This window comes from Lactuca sativa, chromosome 3, assembly GCF_002870075.4.
Source record: "Lactuca sativa cultivar Salinas chromosome 3, Lsat_Salinas_v11, whole genome shotgun sequence".
In the NCBI taxonomy this organism is placed as follows: domain Eukaryota; kingdom Viridiplantae; phylum Streptophyta; class Magnoliopsida; order Asterales; family Asteraceae; genus Lactuca; species Lactuca sativa.
The window spans coordinates 21,597,081-21,617,438 of NC_056625.2; the positions used below are offsets into that span (position 1 = coordinate 21,597,081).

Here is a 20,358-nt window from a genome sequence, read left to right on the forward strand (position 1 = left end):
CTTAACTTTTGGTTTGGTCACATTTAGTCACCAAACTTTTAAAATTGTGCTCATTTAGTCACTAAACTTTTAAATTTTTTCAAAAGTTTAGTGACTAAATGAGTACAATTTTAAAAGTTAGGTGACTAAATGAGCACAAATTTAAAAGTTAAGTGACCAAAACAAAAGTTAAGTGACTAAATTAGCACAAAGTCAAAAGTTTGATGATCTTTTAAAACTTAAAAAGAGTTAAGTGACCAAATGAGCACAAACCCAAAAGTTAAGTGACAAAAAATGACCTAAACCCAAATATAAATTAATACTTTTTCAGCTCTTCAAACTTTTTTTGTTCTATACCATCTACACATAAAAATATAAAGCTATAAATTTAATAATTTAATGTTAAAAATACCTTAATTATGTTAGTATAATACTATTTTAGTGAAACATATCAATTATAATACATAATTAGTTATATTTTAAAATTTGAAATGTATGTCAAATTGACAAAATAAATAAATTTGAACGGCATTGTTAAACCAAAATTGACAAATACTAAACGTATAATTATTTAAAATATCATATGTATTCATTGTAAAACTCTCTTTTAGATTTTTATAATCATATATTGATTAATTTATATTTTTTGATAAATATTAAACAACTTATCTATTGAATTAAGTTTGATGTTTGTGGAGTAAAATTAAATATTAACTATAGAACACCAAGTTAGTGGGTTGCTATTTATTAACTCCATTTTGGTGATGAAAATGAAGTGCCATCGGAATGGTTCACACACGAATTTGGTACTCAATTGTACTCAATTGGAGTTGAACTAAAAATTAATTATAAAAAGCTTCATTTTTTTATGGTTAGTATAGGCTAATTTGTCTTGCACTAAAATGCTTTCATTAGATATATATGCTATGAAGTTGGTGGGATGTCAAGTCCACCAAACAAATTACACAATTTGTTTGCAAATAAAACGTAATATAATGGTAAAAATAGGTATCGATCATCAGAGAAATGATTGTATTCAATCATCAATGCAATACAATAGAACTAGTGTAAATAAACAAATTAACTAACTACAATTAAATTAAAAAGGGGGTGTTGTGATTGTTTGAAAACTAAAAGACTTGAATAACTAAAAAGCTTGCAATTAAGCAAGATGGTGAGATGCTCAAATATTGGAGAGAATTATTTAACCAAGGCAATTCAACAGAATGAACATTTGTGTGTTTATCATTAGGATTCAATATGAAGTTTATCATTCATCCCAAATTGGTTATAGCAATCATGAAGCATGATATGTCAAGATTCCTCATAGGTAGTATGCAGGTTGGGGAAGCCCACAACACACCTTCTTAATCAAAATCAAGGATTCAATTGAAGCAATTGAACCCAAGAAATTAATTAGCCTTAAGATTGAAGGAATCCTCAATTCCTAGAGGATGTCAATGCTTACACATCCATAAATGAGTCATGATTCATAAGTTAGAGATGATTTCTACCATCATAAAGCCCTTGTTCTAAGTAAGTTCAATAATTTAATGCTAAATCAAAGAAATAAACCAACAATTGTTCATTCAAATACCAAGTTCATGGTCAAAGTATTAAACAAGCATAAGAAATATGAACTAGAATCATAAACATAAGATAAATGACAATTAAGCATGAATCCTTCAAAAACCCCCAATTTGGAATGCTATTGACCCATTTTTCTCCACTACACACCCCATTACCCAAGATTTCTTTGGTCCCCTCCATGCCTCACATGATTTAAATTTGGCCAATCATCTTCAAGCTTCAAATACGGATAATCCAAGCCCAAAATAGGAATCCATGACCCATCTTCACAAGCCTACTTCATCCAAATCTTCAACTTTTTAAGCCCAAATCTCCTTTGATGGATCCGCAAAGCCCAATAATGCATCGAAAAGCCCACCAAGCCTAACTGCAGTCAAACCACAACCGCAACGAGCTCCAAACCCTGCAAAATATCTCATGCAAAATAGAAAGTACCCGACACGATCCATAATAAAGAAAATAAAGAATATACAATGCAATACTAATAAAAAGAGTTAAAAATACTAAAATAAACTAATAAAAATAAGGAAATAAAATAAGCTATCAGAAGTATTTTGAATGGGCAAAATGATAGTGAACATTTCTTGATTGCAATGAAATGAATCCATATTTCTTTATTTATTTATTATTTTTTTGCCTATCTAAGCTAAAGGCCGACCAAACTCATAAACTTAAACTTAGTTTAACCTCAAAGTTACTTAAAGGTTTGTAGTTTATGTTCGACTCTTTAGCCAAATAACATAAAATGTCGACTACGAGAGAGAAATGCAACAACCATGACAAAAACCCATCACCAAAAATCCATTGCTAATAATAACAATGTTCTGTCCGAGAAAATGTTGTTTAGGAAAGTGTTGTATGAGAAAGTTTTCTGACTGGGAAAGAAACCATGTTGTTTGATTGTACATCTGATTGACTGTGTTGAATGATGAAAAATGACAATATTATCCTCTTGTTCTAAATTGTGATTGATGAAGAGTCTGAATAATTATAAAAACATACAAATTGTCATACAAAATCAAAATTACATAATAATCATTTAAATTCCAAACAAAATGTCTATTAAGTTGTTTTTAGTTTTTTTTTTCAATTTAATGTTACGTCGTTATTCTTTCTAGCCATTAATTTTTTTTTATAACTCAACATGTGATTCTTGACTCGGTTTATGTCCAATAGTGGTGAGATTGATGAATTTTCTCAAAATAAATTAGGATGATGGTAGTGTTGTCCAAAAAAATAAGAACTATTCCAATAAAAATGAATTAAAAAAATTAACTAAAAGAAACTAAAAATCCAATAAAGTAACATTTATTAATAAATAAATATTATATATTTATAAATAATATTTTTTAATATATAATAATCCGATAAAAAGAATTAATCTATTAAAAATAATTATTTAAAAGAAATTAATAATCTAATAAAATAATATTAATTAATACATAAATATTGTATATTAAAAATAATATTTATTAATATATAATAATTAAATAAATAAGAAATTAAAAAATTATTTAAAATAAATTAATAATGCAAGAAAGAAAGAGGCAGAGTTTAGGGCACACAATTGTCTTTCAGCCTATTCAGCCAAAAAGATATGGTTTTGAAGCTTTTTGGAAAGACCAAGGTTGTAAAAATCGTTTGACAGTAGCTCGACGATCGACTGGTGTTAAGGGATTAATCGGTCTTGGCGGGGACTAATCGCGGATTAATCGAGGACCATAGATTAATAATAAAATATTAAAATTAATTAAATATTAATATATCATAAGAAAAACAAGTACTTCAAAATTAGAAAATAAGAAAAACTATAATTTGGAAATACGAAAAGATGAACATTTTTGTATAATATTCAAAATTTTGAAAATTTGAAAATTTTGTAGTAAAAAAAAGTTGATTTTTTGAACTTTTTAAAAATTTTAAAAAAAAAAATTGACTTTTTTTTTTTACTTTTTGTGACTTTTGTTGACCGGTTAATCCCGTCAAACCCGTAATCCTAAATTCCTGATTAATGCCCTAATCATTGACGGTTGGAGAACGTCAAGCGATTAATCGCCGATTAATCCCGATTTCTGCAACCATGGTAAAGACATATTTTACCGGGAAAGACCTATTTTTTTGTGCATATCAAACAGTCTTTCCAGTCCATTCTGCTAGAAAAAGATGTTTGGACCTGAAAAGATGTCTATCAAACGGGACCTTAGGGGAAATTTTCAAAAATTCTATAATCCTTACTAAATTGGGAATAATTTTGTCGAAATCAACTCACTTACGTTAGCCAATTGTTGCCACAACACATCATGGATGCAATGACATTGTAAATAACGCATCATTGGGATATGATATTACGATTTTCGTGGAGATTTTTCTGGATGAAATGTTCGGCCTTTCCCCAATTAGATCTCAGAATTGACACTTCAAGACATGCTCGAAGTTAATCATATGAGGCTCTCCTCTGATTCATCATATCAATAACTGTCTTCTCGAAAGTAAAATGTAAAGTTAAATATACAAACCTAAGGCTATTGGATGTGGGCAACACGTTATCACATGTTATCACACCCAAAGTGTCCACCTCATCATCCTAGTCATACTTTTGGTGCTATAACACTAAAGATGGAAATGAGCAACACCAAATAACATGTAATAACACATACCATTTTTTTGATGTTTTTAATTCCTATTTTTCTATTTTGTTTTATTTTTTAATTATGTCATAATAATTTTTAAAAGCATATAAATTAAATAAAACATAATTAAAATAAATACTTAATTAAAAACGACATTACAACGAAAAAATAAAAACGACATTACAACGGAAAAAAAAACATAGATCGAGAAAAAAAAAACAATGACCGAAAAAAACATTACGACGAAAAAAAAACATTAATCTTCGTCTAAATATTTTCGTCCGATCTTCACCTTCATTTTTCAAAGCACCTCCAACTGTCTTGGTGACATATTATCTTCGCTAGTTTGGAGAATTGTCAAATACAAATGCTCCCGTTGCAACTCATATTTTTTACGCGTGATTTCGTTGTGGTCGTCAAATTTTTGTTTCATTTCGGATTGCTCTCAACGTCTACTTTCGCCGTCCTTCGCGTGTCATTGAGCACGCCTCGCTTTGTCGCGGCCTATCGGTCGTTGAGGCGGGGAGATCTCTTCATGGTCGTTCAAGTCGTATGGTATCTCATTTGTGTCCACATTGAGGTCGATGTTCGTGCGTGCGTCCTCCAATTGCTCCACCGCAACCGCTTTCCCTTTCCTTCGTGCTCTCTCTTTCTGAGTCGTTTTTCCCGGCTCCCCCCCCCCCCCCCCCCCCCCGGCTTGCGTCTCGAGTACCGTTTCTTGGGTGGGTGGTGATTGTGTGGTATTTTTTTTTGCATTGTAGCAAATTGGTTGAAAATGTTTTGTGGAAGGGTTGTGGGGAATTGTGGTGGGTGTGAGACGGGATTGAAAACGTTGTCTTGACTGTTGAGGATGTTCGCGTACAATTCGTATTGTGCATAACCGAGAGGTGGAGGTGTATTTGTGTTTGGAGGAATGTTGGGGTTTTAATACATAGTAATGAAAAGAGAAATTTTTTGAAGATTTGAAATTAAATGGTTTGATATGAGATTGTAGATAAAAAATAAGTTTTATATATATATATATATATATATATATATATATATATATATATATATATATAACTTATTTTTTATAAAAGAGGTAAAAGATTGAAAAATTAACGGCTAAGAGGTGCGGTGTTTCCGCCGTTATACCAGCGTTTTCTTGGTGCCACGTCGGAATAACGGGAATATTTGTTGTCCACTCCTAGCCGTCTAAATAAAGAACATAATACACCAAAATATATATATGCATACATATAACAACAACAACAACAACAACAACAACAACAATAATAATAATAATAATAATAATAATAATAATAATAATAATAATAATAATAATAATATTATATGCAAAATATATGTATATAAATAAAATAGAGGATGAAATAAATGAATCAAGCCTTAGGCTAAATGGTTACTGATGTGTGTTCGTGTATGTAATTAGGTTTTCGATTCGATTTATCGGAAAGAAACTTCTTTTTTTTTTTAAAAAAAAAAAAAGTTCAAAACTAATAATTCCAACATACTGACATATTTAAAAATGATTTGGTAATTTTCCGAAGATTGAGGATCTTTAAAATAATTAAAAAAATTGATGATTTCCTACAAACCTTGGATCTTACAAAACCTAGAGTGTAATTTCTAATGGATTACGTGTAACATCCCAAATTTCGAGTCCAAAAATTTCTTTTAAAAAAAACATTACTAATTCATATAGTTAAGTCATTCAAACATACAAAAGGGTTTATATGACAAATCATAGTTTCATTTCCAAAACACTTGTTTAATTATCAGAGTAAACATCCCAGACTAACTTGTTGTGGTGTGTGCACTACAACACTCCCGAGCTCCTCTTCTGAAAACTGAATACCTGAAACCAAAACTGAAAACCGTAAGCACGAATCTTAGTGAGTTCCCCAACCTACCGCATACCATTCATATATACTGATCCATACATGCCATACATAATACTAAGCACATAACTACATACTACAAATACTGGGCCACGCCCGCTACTTCGGGCCTCGCCCACTACCTCGGGCCTCGCCCGCTACAACGACCCCGCCGCTCCAGGCCCCCCTGGCTTCGAGCCCCGCTCGGATACAAATCTGTTTCTCTTAGGCCCCGTCTGTCTTTGGGCCCCGCCCGCTAACATATACTAACACATAAACATACCACAATGCATAACTAAACATATACTACTGAATCCTGTCCTAAGGCCTCGCCTATCTTGGGCCTCACCCTTGTCCTGCTACTGATGAGTCGTGGAACCCCGTCCACACTCCTTCTGACTGTGAGATACGGGCCCATCCCACACTCACTCTTTTCCTAACTTGGGCCTCGCCCCTGCTCTACTGCTAATGAGGTATGGAACCCCATCCACACTCTGCTCTTGGTGAGATATTGGACCTTGCCCACACTCACCTCCCTACCAGGCACATACATGTATCACACAGACAACAAGTATAACTATCATACAAACCATTCCTTGGGCACCCGCCCGCTAACATTGGACCTTAGTCTTGAATGTCATACGAGCATACTATGCCTAGGGCTAACCCCCGGGTCTTCCTACTCATAACTACATGGGTCGGCATTGTGGCCGTAGACCCATTCACACAAAAGGGAAACTCACCTGCACTGCTGAACGTTGCTGATAACCCCCTGGCTGCCGTCCGATAACTTTCTGAACCGCTGCTCCACTAGCTCCCCGAGCTACTATTATCAATATAACACTTAGTTCCAAACTGAACTCTAGAAGTCAAACTAAGTCAACTCTGGTCAAAGTCAAAGTCTTGGTCGAAGTCAACCTTCCAGTTGACTCGACTCGCCGATTCAACTCATAGACTCATCGAGTTCCTAAACTCAGAAACTTCTCCAAATACGACTCACCTCGCCGAGTCACCCCAAGACTCGTCGAGTTCAACGATCTCTGAGTATCATTCTGTCCTACTCGTTGAGTCACCACTCTACTCACTGATTTGCGTCTTAACCAGAAAGGATTGAGGTTCTGCGACCAGACTCACCGAGTCCAGGAACAGACTCGCTGAGTCCTACGCAATCTTCAACAAACTCGTCGAGTCGTTCATAAAACTCGCCGAGTACACTCATGTGACTCGCCGAGTCTCTTCAGATCTCAAACCATACAGTGGCTTTTCGAGCCATGCAGGGGCTCCAATCCATAGATCCACTCTTCTACAGTCTATCCCCCACGTAAAGTTGCAAACTTTACGCGAAACCAAGAAGCTAAAAGCCCAAAACACTCTGGGGCTAGGGTTCTAGACAAGCATGCTTCACCAACGCCCCCAAGACTGATACTTTATGGTTCTCTAGGCCAAAACACACCTAGATCTGAAGTAGCAACTTCAGATCTGGACTTCTAACTCGAAATGGCTCTTAATCATGCCATAAAAGCCCCAAATCTCATAACAAAGGTAACACTATATGCAAAAGAGTGAAGGTAACGACTTCTTACCTCCTAATGCTCTGAAAAGTCCCACCAATTCTGGATCTAAAGCCAATTCTTGAATCACCAAAGGTTCCCTTCCTCCTTCTTCCTTTAAATCACCCAAAATGGCAAGAAAGCTTGAATGTGCTAAAATGGAGGCTTAAGGTTTCATGTTCTGGATAAGAGATGCTATAAGGAACCCTAAGGGAGAAACTGAGATGTTTAAATAATGCACAAAATCCCGGATTTAGGGTTTTCCTCTTCAGACTGGACTCGCCGAGTCCTCTTGCCGACTCGCCGAGTCGGTCACTTAGTCGATGCCCGGATCCCGCTCCGACGCGCCGAGTTCCTCCCTGGACTCGACGAGTCGACCCCTTAAACTTAGGGTTTTCCTTCCTTTCTTGGCCTTTCTGATTTTGGGTATTACATTACGAATAGATATTTTTCTATAGCAAATCTGTTTCAAAATCAGGAACTTTATTTTGTTGGTTTTCCAAAGTTATTCTCTGGGTAATTTTCCATGAGTAATTAGCATGTTTTGTTGTATAAGTATTAGATGCATGATAGAAATATAGTTTGTATCCTCAAGTAACGTTACAATGCTCATTTATTGGATTTCAATGGGAGAGTTGAATGAGATTATAAATTTAGCTTTCATTTAATGGATTTTGATACTCAATAAATTTAGAGTTCAATAAAAAAAAATGAAAATTTATTATTTTTTAAATAAATATTATAAATTAGTGTTTATAATGTTCCATTGAAATTTATAGAGTTCAATGTTCTATAAGAAAATTAAATATAGAAAGATGACGTGACAATCCATTAAATTTTATAGAGTTCAATTTATTGTGAATACTTTGTGTCTATTAAATTGTATGCATATAAAATTCTTTGAACCAAAGGACTTCTAGCCCAAGCGGTATCCAGTTTTGTTCTTCCTCCTTGAGGTCGAGGGTTCAAGTCTCATTCTGGACATAGATGAAATAATTTATGAGTAGTTTAGTATATATATATATATATATTTGGGTCGTCCCTCATATGATTAAAAGTTGCATTTTTCGTCCTTGACAGACATAAAATGACTATATTGCCCTTTTCTATTTCTATTTCTGTTTTTTAACATTGATTTTGCAATTTATACATTAAAAGAAATGAAATATTGTGATTAAGTTTTGAAATTATACGAGAGATGATCCGAGTTAAGTTTTGAAATTAGGGACTAAACGTGCAATTTGGCACTTGAACCAGGGACAAATCGTGTAATTTACTCAAATTTTTATAAAGTTCAATACTTTTATCTATTAAATCGTGTGCAATTGTGCATAGGAGCATGAGAGTCATTACTCACCAGGTCTATTTTCAAAGCCATAGACAAGCCTTTTAGATGGTTAAATTTTTACTCTTTATTGCAAAGCAGCTAAAGTGGAGCGCATGAACGAATTAAGTTGATTTTGTGGTTGTTAATTAATTAAATTTGATATCAATTTCAAGAAAGAAATTCTAATGTGAAGTCCAAAAGTTATATAAAAAAAATTGCAAAACAGTCGCAGAAAACATTATTCCTTTCATTAGAGCACTTGAATATCAACCTTTGATTGTTCTCCATTTGAATTAGGACAATATTGTTCTCTCATACCACCATCATCACCCTCCATTTCCATTTCAATTTCTTCAGCTTGATATGTGGAATGAACACCATACAACAAATAAAACAAAGTTATGAAACACGCCCACACACCAAACCTCTCATACGACAACTTTCTCAAAGTAGCCATAAGAAATACATTCAAAAATATAGAAAGCGCCGCCGGCCATGGCATGAATGGTACCTGCCATTCATGATTTTCCCGATTCTGGATACTTCCAGAAGACATCAAGTACTGAAAAGTTGCAGTGATGGCCATCATGCAAACACCAAATAGCACCAACCCCCACCTTGGTTGGTGGTTCAAGTTCCAAGAGATGGAGTAGCCAATGGAGGCACTTGAGAGGAGTAAGAGAAAGATAAGTGTGTAGATTGGTGGATTGTTGGTTTTGATCGCATACCGATGATAGATTAGTGCATTTGCAACCAGATAGAACACCAAGAGGGTGCCAATGGAGATCATCTCTAACACAATACTTAGTTCTGTGAAAAGAGCTATGGATGCTTGACAAAACCCTATTACATATATGTTTGAAAATTAACAAGTCATTTGTCAGACATTTTCATCAACTCATGTGTTAATAGAATGCATATTCGATGTTTCTGTTTTCACTATTCACTTACCTAAGAAAATGGTCGCATTCTGAGGGGTGCCTGATGTAGGATGCACCTTAGCGAACCATGAAGGCACTAACCGAGCTCTACCAATGACACACAGATACCGAGCTTGACCAAGCATGGCTACGAGAAGAGATGCCACGATTCCCAAACTAGCGCCTGCTCCGACGATGTTGCTCGCCCATTTCCACCCAATGTGTTGGAAAGCAACGGAAAATGATGCACTACTCGATATCTATGAATAATCATTTGAAGAATTCCTATTTATAAGACACAAAATTCAACTACAGTAACTTAGACTAATGATTCTTTAGTTTCTCTCTTCTTTAGTAACGATCAGTATGGAGTTTTACTTTTAACATATATGTATATTTTCAAGAAAACAATAGAATTAGTGAATTACTAATTAATTAATTACCTTGTTATAGGGAACCATGAGGCATAAAGACAAAGCCATAAGGCAATACAGCACAGAAACAATTAGAACTGAACCGATTATTCCCAATGGAAGGCTCTTTGATGGGTTTTGAATCTCTTCAGCCATTGTTGAGACAGAATCATAACCAATGTAGCTAAAATAAACGATGGCTGCTCCATCGATAATGCCTTTGACACCATAAGGAGCTAAGCTTTTTGGCTGGATTAAGTTTTCTGTGTTCCCGTAGCATATACCCGCGATTATAATGAATCCAAAGAAAACCACATGAAATACTGTCATTACAGTGTTTAGCATGGAGCTTTCTTTGGTGCTGAAATATTCAAAAATATTAACAGAAAAATTAGTGACTATTTAGTTCAAACCAAAAGGAAAATAATAATAGTTTATTTCTTTTTATTCTTTTAGAACGGCACTAATTAATAATATTTTGTGTCATTTTCACAAGTCACTACCATAAAATCCACTAGTTCATTGTGTTGTAAAACAATCATTTATATTTGATTATTTAATAACAACCAATGAAATTAAATATATGGCATGAGATGGAGATCCGTTTTGGACTGCTATAGCGACGAATAAGTAAAAATAAAATGAAAAATTAACAAAAAAAAAAAAATTAATCGAACCTCCGACATAGGGAAAGAGTAAGAAGAATAATGAGAGCAACAGCCGGAAAATCCAACATGTTGTAACCTTCCATTAAACCATCTACTTCAACCCGCCATGCGTTTGGATCTTCCTGCCCAAAAGTAGTACACAAATATTCCGTGAAACTTCTTGCAATTGCAGCATTCGATAACACATACTCCATTAATATATTCGCCCCTGCAAAATAACCCACAAATTCTCCTGCAACAAAAGCAATACATATACTATCAACCATAAAAAATAAAAAAAATAAAAAAAAAATTAAACAAGTGGTAGTGAAGTATACTTTCGTATTCCAAGATGACACATAGTATTCTAACATGAATGCTTAAAGAGTTTTGAAATACTTTTGCAATAAAGTGATATAATTAATTTGTTATATGTATAGAGAGAGAGAGAGAGAGAGAGAGAGAATATATATCATGCATTAATTTGATCATAGAAGCTCATACCAAAAGTGACTCTTAGATAACTAAAGGCACCACCAGCAACTGGAATTTGGATGGAGAACTCAGAGTAACACAAGGAGGAGAAAAGAGCTGATATTCCAGCAATGACGTATGAAACAAGAACAGCAGGCCCGGATTTATCTTTTGCAACGGGTCCGGTTGTCACGAAAACTCCAACACCAAGCATACCACCGACACCAAGGGCAATAAGGTCAAACCATGTGAGTTTTCTCTTCATGTCAGCACCAGACCTTAGCCTCATTTGGTTGAGCTCCTGTTCTGGTGTCCATGTGGCTAGAACCCTCTTCCTTAACCTTTGTGGGGTTTTGGAAAGAGACCTGAAGTAAGAAGAGAGAAAAAAAATGTTGGTTGGAGGTGTTGTTTGATTGTTATTAATGGCCGCCATTGTTCAAGGATTAGTTTGTGTTGTTTGGCTTTGAAGAACGTTCGTCTTAAATATGCACTAGAGAATATAATGGTTTGTTTCTTTTATTGTAATTAATGATCATATGCCCACTTTCAAAAATTATTTTCCACAAATCACTACTTTTAGACCTGGGATGAATAAACATCACTAAGCATCCTAACTATTTCAAGCTACATAAAAAAAATATAAAATATATATCATTTGACAATATTTTGGGCACGTAGCAATTTATGAGAAAAGCATTTGTACGGTAAGTCTTTGATTTTAAGTATCGATCTTTAAAAATAAAAAATATTAAAATAATAAAAAAAAGATCAACTTGCCTCTATGTGAATTTTCCTCTCTAGGTCTTTGTATCTCCTATATGACTTTTGAGAACCCCTAAGGATTTTTTTAAAAGCTTCTTCTAAGGCCGTCATATATGATATGGGTATCACGAAGCCATTCATGGTCTAGGTGGTCACGGTTGTTTTCCGTGCACACCATTTCGGTCCTCACGTGGTGCTGATCTGGAACCACGAGCATGGTCTTTCATGTTGGCCACCATAATTTACCACAAACTTTTTCTTCTCTCTTCCTCTCTTCCTCTCTTCCTCTCTTCTTCTCTCTTCCTCTCTTCTTCTCTCTAGAAGCTTAAACCCACAACGATCACATTCCTTTGTTGTGAGTATACCGGATTGAGAATGGAACGAGCCTTCTCGTGGTGTGTATACACGAAGGCCTATAATTTGGTTAGATTCGTATTTTCAATTTAAATTTTGAAAATTTGATAAGATAGACTCTTAACATTTAAAGAAATTGTATTGTACATCTTTAGTCTATTTTAAAACACTATTTTACCCTTATTTTTATATTTTTGTTTTTCTTATATATATATATATATATATATATATATATATATATATATATATATATATATATATATATATATATATATTATTGGTTAACTTTTTTTATATATTTTTATGCTTACATTTTATTTTATTTATTTATATTTTTTATTATTTAGATTTTATTTGATATTTTTTCGAATATATTGTTTAATGTTTTTTACATATTGTTCTTATATATTTTTTGATATTTTTTTGAATAATTTTTTCTAAATTTTTTTACGTGTTGTTTGAATACATTTTAATTTTTTTTGACATTTTGTTTGTTTATATTTTTTAAAATACTTTTTTAAAAAAAATACAACTTGTCTGGTGGAGGATATTAATGCTTTCAATAATGATTACACTGGTGATTTGAAAATAAAGAATGAAACTAATGGGAAGGTGTTCAAAAGACTTGAGAATTCTCTTGTTGGTTTTCCAGAGACTCTATCAAAATTTGATTGAACATATAAATCTTTGCTTTCTAAAGAATCTCTTTCGACTATGGTATCTTCAGATGAATCTTGCTTTCAGTCAAAATTGGCACCAATTCTTGACCTCATCCTTCGCCTTACAACCAATGCTCCACGTTATGTGAATGTGTCGCAGGGGGGAGGGAGAGGGTCGTCTAAAGGAATTGGTGAAGACATAGGAAAGTAATGTCTACACATATTCCAACTTCTATACCGATGAAACTTGTGGTGGCAACATCGACAACAACAACACCTACTCCAAATGTCAATGTCAACCTATCCAAGTTGCAAAAGAAAGGGATCAATATTGGAGAAGGAGGTTCAAGTTCTATTGTGGTTAAGAATACATCAACTGTTGATCCCAAATATAAAGGGAAGAGTGTTCGATTCGAGCCCTCAACTGAAGAAAAGAAAAGGTTGCAAGAGATTGAGATGGAAAAGATGAGGCAGTTGAATAGCATTTTTGAGGCAGAGGAAAGATGATACATCGGGTCTTAACAAGGGTGATCCAAATAAAGTCTGAAATTATGAATTAATTGAAAGCACAACTTCAAGTGAAGATGAAGACTTTATGGTCAAGCCAAGGAAGAGCTATGCAACTGAGAATACAAAGTTTAATTAACTAAATTTTCCACTTAATTACTCATTGTTTGTATTTTCTCAATTTAAACTAGCTGAGAATTACAAGGACAAAAAGGAATTTAAAAACTAAAGATTCAATTTCATGCAGTGCTAGGAAAGAATGAGGAGGAGTTGTGGTCATTAGTGAAAATCATCAAGTGTGTATCGATTACTCCTAATGTGCTATTTGAAGGATTGTTGCATACTTTTCGATACAAGGTGGTTCGTGCAAACAATATGTCGTTTGAATTCACGATTGCAGATTTTCCACTCATGAACGTGAATGATCTCATTTTGACTGCATTATTGATGGGCGATCTTTAAAAGACTAAAATGCTAGACAAATCTACGTATGTTCTTAGATATGGGCATATTAAGACTTTTCTGGATGCTTAGTTTGCTCATCTGGCACTGACTAGCATTGATCTCTCTACTCACTTCAACAGAATATCAAAAGTTCCTAAGGCATTGTTAAAAGGAGAAATAAGCATAAAGGATTATGAAGATAGATAGATTGTTCATGATCCACTTGGAGTTGTGTTCATTGGTAAAGGAAAGAAGGATAATAGGAAAAAAGTTCTTATTTCGTGTCGATTATGTTGAAATATACTCGAATTCACATCTTACCAGTATCGTACTTCGCATCAATAACTACCAAATAAACGAGAATGAAGACAGAGCGAAGATTATGAATATCATTCATTGGTATATGAAGATATGGGAGTTTTTGCTACAGACTGTCAAGATACTACCTAAGGTTTGAAGATTCGTCTTTTCTCAATGTTAGGTCTAAATTGGTTGTGAGAAGTCGAATTCTTAGTGTCTTTAGGTGAAGCGTCTGTAAATAGCGAAGGTCCACATGACTTCGTTATCTAATGTATTTACTGGGCATCAGTGTGGTTCGTACTATGATGTATAGTCCTAGTATTATTCTGATTCCGTGAGTACCCTATAAATAGGATAGGTACTTAAAGGGTAGAGTAACGTTCTTATTAGCCTTACACTCTTGTACTCAAACTCTTTGTGCTATTCTGGAATATACAAACTGAAACCAAATCTTATTCAGATCGTCGTGTTCTTACTCTGTTTTCCTAATCGAATGATTAGAACACATCTCTAAACAACTTATCACTAAGTTTTAAAACTTGTTGTCTTAAGAATTGATATTGACACATATCTTATAGGACATATAAAGGTACAAGTTTTTACAGAAGGACAATTCTTTTAAGTTATCATCAAGTCACGAAAGAAAATTTTGGACTAACAATTCTCTATAATCAGCTTAGTTTTTGTAAATTAATGTCAAAACATGCCTACGCCGAAGAGTTTGCAAATTCATATATGGATGGTTATCATTGTTTACGGTTGCTATTATGTAAGTAATATCTTATGTATTCAGTAAATTAAAATTGTAGTCACATCTACATACTTTCTGCTCTAAAGGACCATCTTTATAGATCTATTTGATTCCATTGTTTTCTTGATGGGCTACTTGAATAATCTAAGAAACCCACTCATAACTGCATACATCATTGTGACCGAGAAGAAATGGATGGACGGAAAGCTTAAGAAAGCGAAGCCTCCCATCTACCCATGTGGATGAGTCGAGTCTTGTGTGTGTGTGTGTGTGTGTGTGTGTATATATATATATATATATATATATATATATATATATATATATATATATATATATGTGTGTGTGTGTGTGTGAGAGAGAGAGAGAGAGAGAGAGAGAGAGAAAATGATCTATATGATTATAGTAATTTGGATATGATTCTCTTCAAAAGAGAACTCTCCTTTTTGACTTTACACCAATCTTCAAGTTTGTTCTCCATTTAACTTGAATAAAATAGTATGAATTAGTTTTATGTCTCATTGGAATTTAATTATGATAGTTTGAGCTGAGTTTTATAGTATAGTTCTACGACTTTTGTTTCTTTTTGGAGTTAAATGCGATGGAATAAGTGTTAGCTGGCCATCACACAAATTCGATACATGCAGAGGAATAAAAGTTGAAGTCTCCATATATTAAGATATTGAAACATAGTTTATTTCACATTGATTTAAGATAGATGCAACGAATTGTTGATTTTATATTAAGAAATTTGAAAGCTGATTTCTAATGTCAAATCGGTTATTATTACTTGTTGTACTAGAGAAGTTTTCAAATTCGTTGAAACTAAAAAGCTCAAGCTTTTGATTAACGCCATTCTGAATCCTTTCTCTCACCAAATTCCTTTTAATGATATTGTTGAAACTAAAGTAAGTTTATCGCTCATTATATTGTCTAAAATAACCAAGTATCGTATGTATGGATACATTATCCAAAAAATCCAATATAAAACAACCTTAATAAAAATGTAGGTGTTTGTTTGATGTGACTAGCTAAGGTTAAAATGAGCTTAGTTAAAGACAAAGTTTCATGATACAAGAGTTGAATGCATGTTGCGGAACATGTGACATATATTACTTCTGTTAAATGATGGAACTTGGAAGAGTTCTGAAAAAGCTGAACTTCGCTCTAGTGCTCCACCCCAAGTATTTAAGAATGAGGTCACCCACGTCCCACTATATGTAGCAGATGAAAAAGAATAAATGAAAAGACAAATTATTAAAATAGTCATTTATTACCATGATATGGTTTATCGAATCTTAATTGCTTTCGTTTCACACTATAATTTTACAAGCAAAATTAATAATAATAATAATAATAATAATAATAATAATAATAATAATAATAATAATAATAATGAAAAATGACTTGTAAGGGTAATTATTTTTTTTTCGAGAAAATGACAAAAATAGCCAATTACACTAATTGCATTACAAAAATAGCCAAAAAAAATCGAGATTACATATATAGCCATCCATTTTGCAGATGAGAAGGTCCCATCTGCGAAATGGGCTTCTCATCTGCGAAAGTACAACTACCTAAAGCACAGTTGTGCTTTAGGTACTTGTACTTTCGCAGATGAGAATTTTTTTTTTTTTTAAATTTTTTCGGTATAAATAGGGGTAATTTCGCAGATGGAATAGGTCCCATCTACGAAATCCTCTGATCCTATCTGCGAAATGATGCAATTTTTTTAATTTTTTTTTTTTTTTTTTTTAAGTTTGATTATGAAATGAATTGGTTTGACTACGAAATGGGCTTTGCTATATAAAAACTTTTGTAGAAAAAATATCATTTTGGTTGTTATTTGTTTGTGAAATACTCTCTATCTCTACAATTTGCTCAAAAAATGATTGAATATTTGGTTTGTCTTGTAACCGGTGGGAGATGGCAAGTTAATGGAACTAATCTGGAATACATATGTCCACAGGGAGGTATTTCTGAACTTGCTTTGATATTTTCTGAGTATATTAGTTATAGTGATTTTGTATCTTTGGTAAGAAGCAAAATTGGTTTGTTAGACAAATATAGAATTAGTCTTTGTTTCCACCATCCTGAATTAAATTATTATATAGCTATAGTTGAAGACGTGGATGTTAGAATGTTGATAAACGTAATCAAATGTAGTGGAGGAATGGCTGTGAAAGTGTTTGTGGTGGTTGATGAAGTTGAGGAGGTTAATGGGGGCGGTGAAATTGGAAACGAAGTTGTTGGTAATTTATCCAGTTTTAAAGGGAGCAACGATCCGATAGGTACTTTCAATACTCCTAGTGTACCTCAGTTTCACAGTGTTGCTGAAAATGTTAATGTTAGTTATTCACCTATTCACTATGTGGATCCCGAGAATTACAAGTATGTTGGTGATGATGATGTTGGTACATATCTTAATCATGTTGGTGGTCGTTGTGATGATGTTGCCGAACAAGAAGTTAAACTTATGAATAGGCGTGTGGTAGATAAAACTAAAAAGAAAAAAAATTCAACTCAAAAAAATGAAAAAAATCATGTTTACGGGCATTATGTTGATGTTGGTGATGTATGTTTAGATATAACCGAGCTACAAAGTAATTCCGATAGAGATGAGTTGGGTGATGAAGTTAAAGCTAAGTATCCCGATAACCTTTTTCACGGTATGCCCCATGTACCAGCATGGCCAGTTGATAATAATGAAGATATCCCAACACAGATGGTAGACATTAATCTTCAAAAGATTCAATGTGAGAGTATATTTAAAAACAAAGAACTTTTAAAGCGGTGTATTGGTAAAAAATGTCTTCGAGAAGGTTTCCAGACGAGGACAAGTAGATCCACCAGATCAAGGTATGAAGTTGTGTGTGTTTCGAAAAATTGTTCTTGGTTACTAAGAGCAAAAGCAATTAAAAATACTGATGGACTTTTCCAAGTGAATAAATTTGTTGATGTACACACATGTTCTTCAACATTGTTGCAACCTAATCATCGACAAGCAAACAAATATGTTTTGGGTGAATATGTTGCTGATGTTTTGGCTGAAGACTATAGTAGAGTTTATCGGGGAAAAGAAATTGTTAATGATATGAATGCTCAATTGAATATCAATATCTCATACCATCAGGCATGGCGTGCGAAGCAATATGCATTGTTGTCGTTAAGGGGTACGAAAGAGGATTCTTTTACCAAACTTCCGGCGTATTGTCACAACTTGGCCAAACATAATCCGGGTACTGTCACACATATTAAAACAGATGCTGATGATCGGTTTGAGTTTTTGTACGTCGCACTCGGTTGCTCGGTTAGTATTATCATGTCCTAATTTTTTTTTAATATTTATTTTGGTGTATTTGAATAGATATACAATGTATTGTAGGTACGAGCTTTTGTCAATTTTTGTAAGCCGACCCTAGTAGTAGATGGAGCTCACCTAAAGGGCGAGTTCAAAGGTACCATGCTACTTGCAGTTACTAAGGACGGACAAAATCAAATATTACCGGTTGCATATGGTATATGCAAAAATGAGTGTACTGATTCTTGGACATGGTTTTTTCAAAAACTACGTGATTGCATAGGAAATATGTAGGAGCTTACAATTATATCTGATAGGTCTCCATCTATAGCAACATCCGTTGCCAACATTTTTCCTCACGCTCATCATGGAATATGTGGTGTCCATTTGTATTTCAACATAGTATCTAGATTCGGCAAGAGTAAGACGGTTAAAGGAATTTTTTGGGAGGCGTGTAGGGCGTACACAGTTGATGCTTTTGATGCTGCCATGAATGTTATGAAAAAGACAAAAGAACCAGTATGGGAGTAATTAAAAAGTATAAATCCAGAAACCTGGTCAAGGGCACATTTTAAAGGGAACCGATACAATCTTATGTCGTCCAACAGTGCGGAGTCTATAAATGCATTATCTAGACACGCACGTAAGGTGCCAATACTTATGTTGATTGATTTTTTTCGTGCTACAATGCAACAATGGTGGTTTCAAAGACGTAACTTTGCAGGTATTACGTAAATTTGTAATATTAATGTTTTATTAGTTTCGATGTTATTGATTTTAACTTCTTCATTTTGGCTGTTTTTTTGCGGAAGCAACAACAACACTTACCCCTTGGGCGGATGAAGTTGTAAAAGAAAACAAGAAAATTTTTACCAAATGGGATGTTCGCATGATCTCAAATACGAAATGCGAGGTCAAAAAGGGGGCACAAAATGTGATTGTTGATTTTCAACATATGACATGTACATGTTGGCATTGGCAACTTGATGGGATACCTTGTGGTCATGTCATAAGATGTTTAACAGTGAACAATTACCAAGACTGCTCGAGGTTTGCATTAAATGCTTACTTTACCGAAACACTGAGGAAAACATATGAGGAATCAATAAACCCTCTGCCGAAGCCATCCGAATGGGAGATCCCCGATGATTTGATGATTGTTAAGCCACCTATAATGGATAAACGTCAGCCAGGCAGGCCAAGAAACACAGACCGCATTCCATCCCAAGGCGAGGGTCCAATTATAAAAGAGTGTTCTACATGTGGTCAACTAGGACACACGAGAAATAATTGTACTGGAAGGGCGTCTGGTAGCAGAGCAGGTCACATAATTTCTACTGCAGAAATGGCATATAATATTGGTGGTTCAGCGGGTTGCTCACAAACCCATAACGCTGATTTTGATATAAAACAACCTTGAAATTAAGAGTAATTACGAGTTGTTAGCTTATTATGTATTGTAATATTTTTATTAACTCTTACAAGACATTGCTATGCTTTCATATTTTAGTTAAGTTTGTTGATTATAACAATGAATGAAGCCTTTATATTATAAAATATAGTTTGCAGATTTATTTTAACAGTTATAACATGTTATTTAAAAAAACAACAAACGATCCTTTGGCAACCTAATCTGTTTCATGATAATATTACAACAACTTTATAACTAATTTTTAAACTCAGGGAACTGCAACGGGTACTTCTCTGTCTCCATTGTTATATAGTCATCCCTAATTTTCATTTTGTCTTCGAAACGATCCTTTTTTACCATAATGTGTATCAACTGCTCATCCTTCTCAGCAAGCCGTTTTTCAGTCGTTTTGATTGCCTTCTTACTCTTTTTTATCCAATCTTTATGCTCTTTGATTTTGTTTTT

The 20,358-nt window shown here is 33.8% G+C and overlaps 2 protein-coding genes across 2 annotated transcripts; one reads left to right on the forward strand and one right to left on the reverse strand.

The window, feature by feature from the left end:
• Positions 1–9,179: 9,179 nt before the first annotated feature.
• On the reverse strand, positions 9,180–12,026 carry LOC111907333 (cationic amino acid transporter 6, chloroplastic). The gene is made up of 5 exons (XM_023903098.2): positions 11,438–12,026; positions 10,964–11,186; positions 10,317–10,647; positions 9,905–10,133; positions 9,180–9,796 (listed from the first exon to the last, which is right to left on the reverse strand). The coding sequence occupies exons 1-5, from the start codon at positions 11,838–11,840 to the stop codon at positions 9,204–9,206; spliced, it is 1,779 nt and encodes a 592-aa protein (XP_023758866.1). The 5' UTR covers positions 11,841–12,026; the 3' UTR covers positions 9,180–9,203.
• A 6,000-nt stretch (positions 12,027–18,026) lies between these two features.
• LOC128132992 (uncharacterized) lies at positions 18,027–18,893 on the forward strand. Its single transcript, XM_052770014.1, has 2 exons — positions 18,027–18,491; positions 18,567–18,893. The coding sequence occupies exons 1-2, from the start codon at positions 18,276–18,278 to the stop codon at positions 18,774–18,776; spliced, it is 426 nt and encodes a 141-aa protein (XP_052625974.1). The 5' UTR covers positions 18,027–18,275; the 3' UTR covers positions 18,777–18,893.
• The last annotated feature ends 1,465 nt before the right edge of the window (positions 18,894–20,358 follow it).